We start from the raw sequence: 2,500 nt of genomic DNA on the forward strand, positions 1-2,500 counted from the left end.
AAAAAAAAATATAAATATATATAATATTATAAATATATATATATATATATATATATATCATATATGTCATACTATTTTATAATAATTGACATTGAATGAAATAATAAAAATATTTTTTAAAAAGAATAATATTTTTTTACTTTTTTTTAAATTTAATTCTTAAAGAAATAATAAAAATAAATGAATATTTAAAAAAAAAAAAAAAAAAAAAAAAAAAAAAAAAAAAAAAAAACTACATATAATATATTTATATATATATATAATATATATATTAAATTATATATAAACATAGGGTTATATTTTTCTAGTGTTCATTTTTATAATATTATCATATATATATATATATATACATATACAAATTTAATAATATATTATAAAATAATATTATATTTATTTTATTGTACCATATGATATTATATTATATAATATTATATAATATAATAATAGTATTATAAAAAAAAAAAAAAAAAAAAAAAAAAAAAAAAAAAAAAAAAAAAAAAAAAAAAAAAAAAAAAAAAAAAAAAAAAAAAAAAAACCATATCAACGTAGATAATAATATTTACTATATATAAATACAGAAATAATATATATATAATATATATATATAATATATAATATACATATAATGTAAATATTAAAAACAAAAAAATATATGAAAAGATTTATTTTATATATTATATATTTTTAATATTTAAAAATTGAATAAGTTCAATAATTGATTTTACAATTCAATTTTAAAATTTCCAAGAAGAAAAAAAAAAAAAAAAAAAAAAATTGAAACAATACTTTGTTATATATATATATATATATATATATTTATATATTTATGTTTGGAGTTAACTTTTTTTTTTTTTTTTCTTTAATGATCACTTGTCCTTTATAAAAAAACATATATCTTTTTTTGTGATATATAAAACTATATATAAATAAATAGTAATATAAATTTTTATATGTTAATTAATAATGGGGAAGGTAATACAAAAACAAATATAATATATATATATATATATATATATATATATATATATATATATTTATATGTATCATGTATTTATTTATTTATTTATGTATGTATGTATTTATAATATGCTTCTATATTGTATCAGTACATATCTATGTATTTAATTGCTTATTAATAATTATAAAAAACACTTCTATACAAAAATAAAAACGTCATAAAGGTGTTAAAAAAAAAAAAAATCAAGAAAAAATTTAAGAGTAACACTTTTATGAACATATATATTACATATATATGTAATATATATATATATTTATTTATTTTTTTTTTTTTTTAGGATTATTATTCAATATTAGGTGTTAGTAGAGACTGTACAACAAATGATTTAAAAAAAGCGTACAGGAAGCTAGCCATGATGTGGCATCCTGATAAACATAATGATGAGAAATCAAAAAAAGAAGCAGAAGAAAAATTTAAGAATATTGCTGAAGCATATGATGTTTTAGCAGATGAAGAGAAAAGAAAAATTTATGATACATATGGAGAAGAAGGATTAAAAGGTTCAATTCCAACAGGAGGAAATACATATGTCTATAGTGGTGTTGATCCTTCAGAATTATTTAGTAGAATATTTGGTTCGGATGGACAATTTTCTTTTACCTCAACTTTTGATGAGGATTTTTCTCCCTTTTCAACCTTTGTCAACATGACTTCTAGAAAAACTAGACCGTCCACAACAACAAGTAAGTGAAATGAGCAGATCTGTGAGGAGTCCTTCACATTATATAAAATATATATATATATATATATATATATATATATATATATATTTATATATATTTATATATATTTTTTTTTTTTTTTTTTTTTTGAACAGATATTAACACCAACAATTATAACAAACCAGCCACATACGAGGTGCCCCTCTCTTTATCCCTAGAAGAATTGTACAGTGGTTGTAAGAAAAAATTAAAAATAACGAGAAAGAGATTTATGGGGACAAAAAGTTATGAAGACGATAATTATGTAACAATTGATGTAAAGGCAGGATGGAAAGATGGCACAAAAATAACTTTTTATGGAGAAGGAGATCAATTATCTCCTATGGCCCAACCAGGAGATTTAGTTTTTAAAGTAAAAACAAAAACACATGATAGGTTCTTAAGAGACGCTAATCATTTAATTTATAAATGTCCTGTACCTTTAGATAAAGCTTTAACAGGATTCCAATTTATTGTTAAATCATTAGATAATAGAGATATAAATGTAAGAGTAGATGATATTGTTACTCCTAAATCAAGAAAAATTGTAGCAAAAGAAGGTATGCCTTCTTCAAAATATCCAAGCATGAAAGGAGATCTCATTGTAGAATTTGATATTGTCTTTCCAAAAAGTTTAACTAGCGAAAAAAAAAAAATTATAAGAGAAACCTTGGCAAATACATTCTAACTAGAAAAAAATATAAAATATAAAATATAAAATACACATATGTATATATTATATTTGTAGTGTTAATAATTCGAAACATCAAAATATTTATAA

At 18.4% G+C, this 2,500-nt stretch overlaps 1 protein-coding gene across 1 annotated transcript; it reads left to right on the forward strand.

Moving 5' to 3' along the window:
* Positions 1 to 963: 963 nt before the first annotated feature.
* On the forward strand, positions 964 to 2,407 carry PGSY75_0213100 (putative heat shock protein 40; the record flags this gene model as incomplete). Its single annotated transcript, XM_018783795.1, has 3 exons — positions 964 to 972; positions 1,296 to 1,701; positions 1,836 to 2,407. The coding sequence occupies 3 exons, from the start codon at positions 964 to 966 to the stop codon at positions 2,405 to 2,407; spliced, it is 987 nt and encodes a 328-aa protein (XP_018643785.1).
* Positions 2,408 to 2,500: the final 93 nt, after the last annotated feature.

This window comes from Plasmodium gaboni, chromosome 2 (assembly GCF_001602025.1).
Source record: "Plasmodium gaboni strain SY75 chromosome 2, whole genome shotgun sequence".
Classification (NCBI taxonomy): domain Eukaryota; phylum Apicomplexa; class Aconoidasida; order Haemosporida; family Plasmodiidae; genus Plasmodium; species Plasmodium gaboni.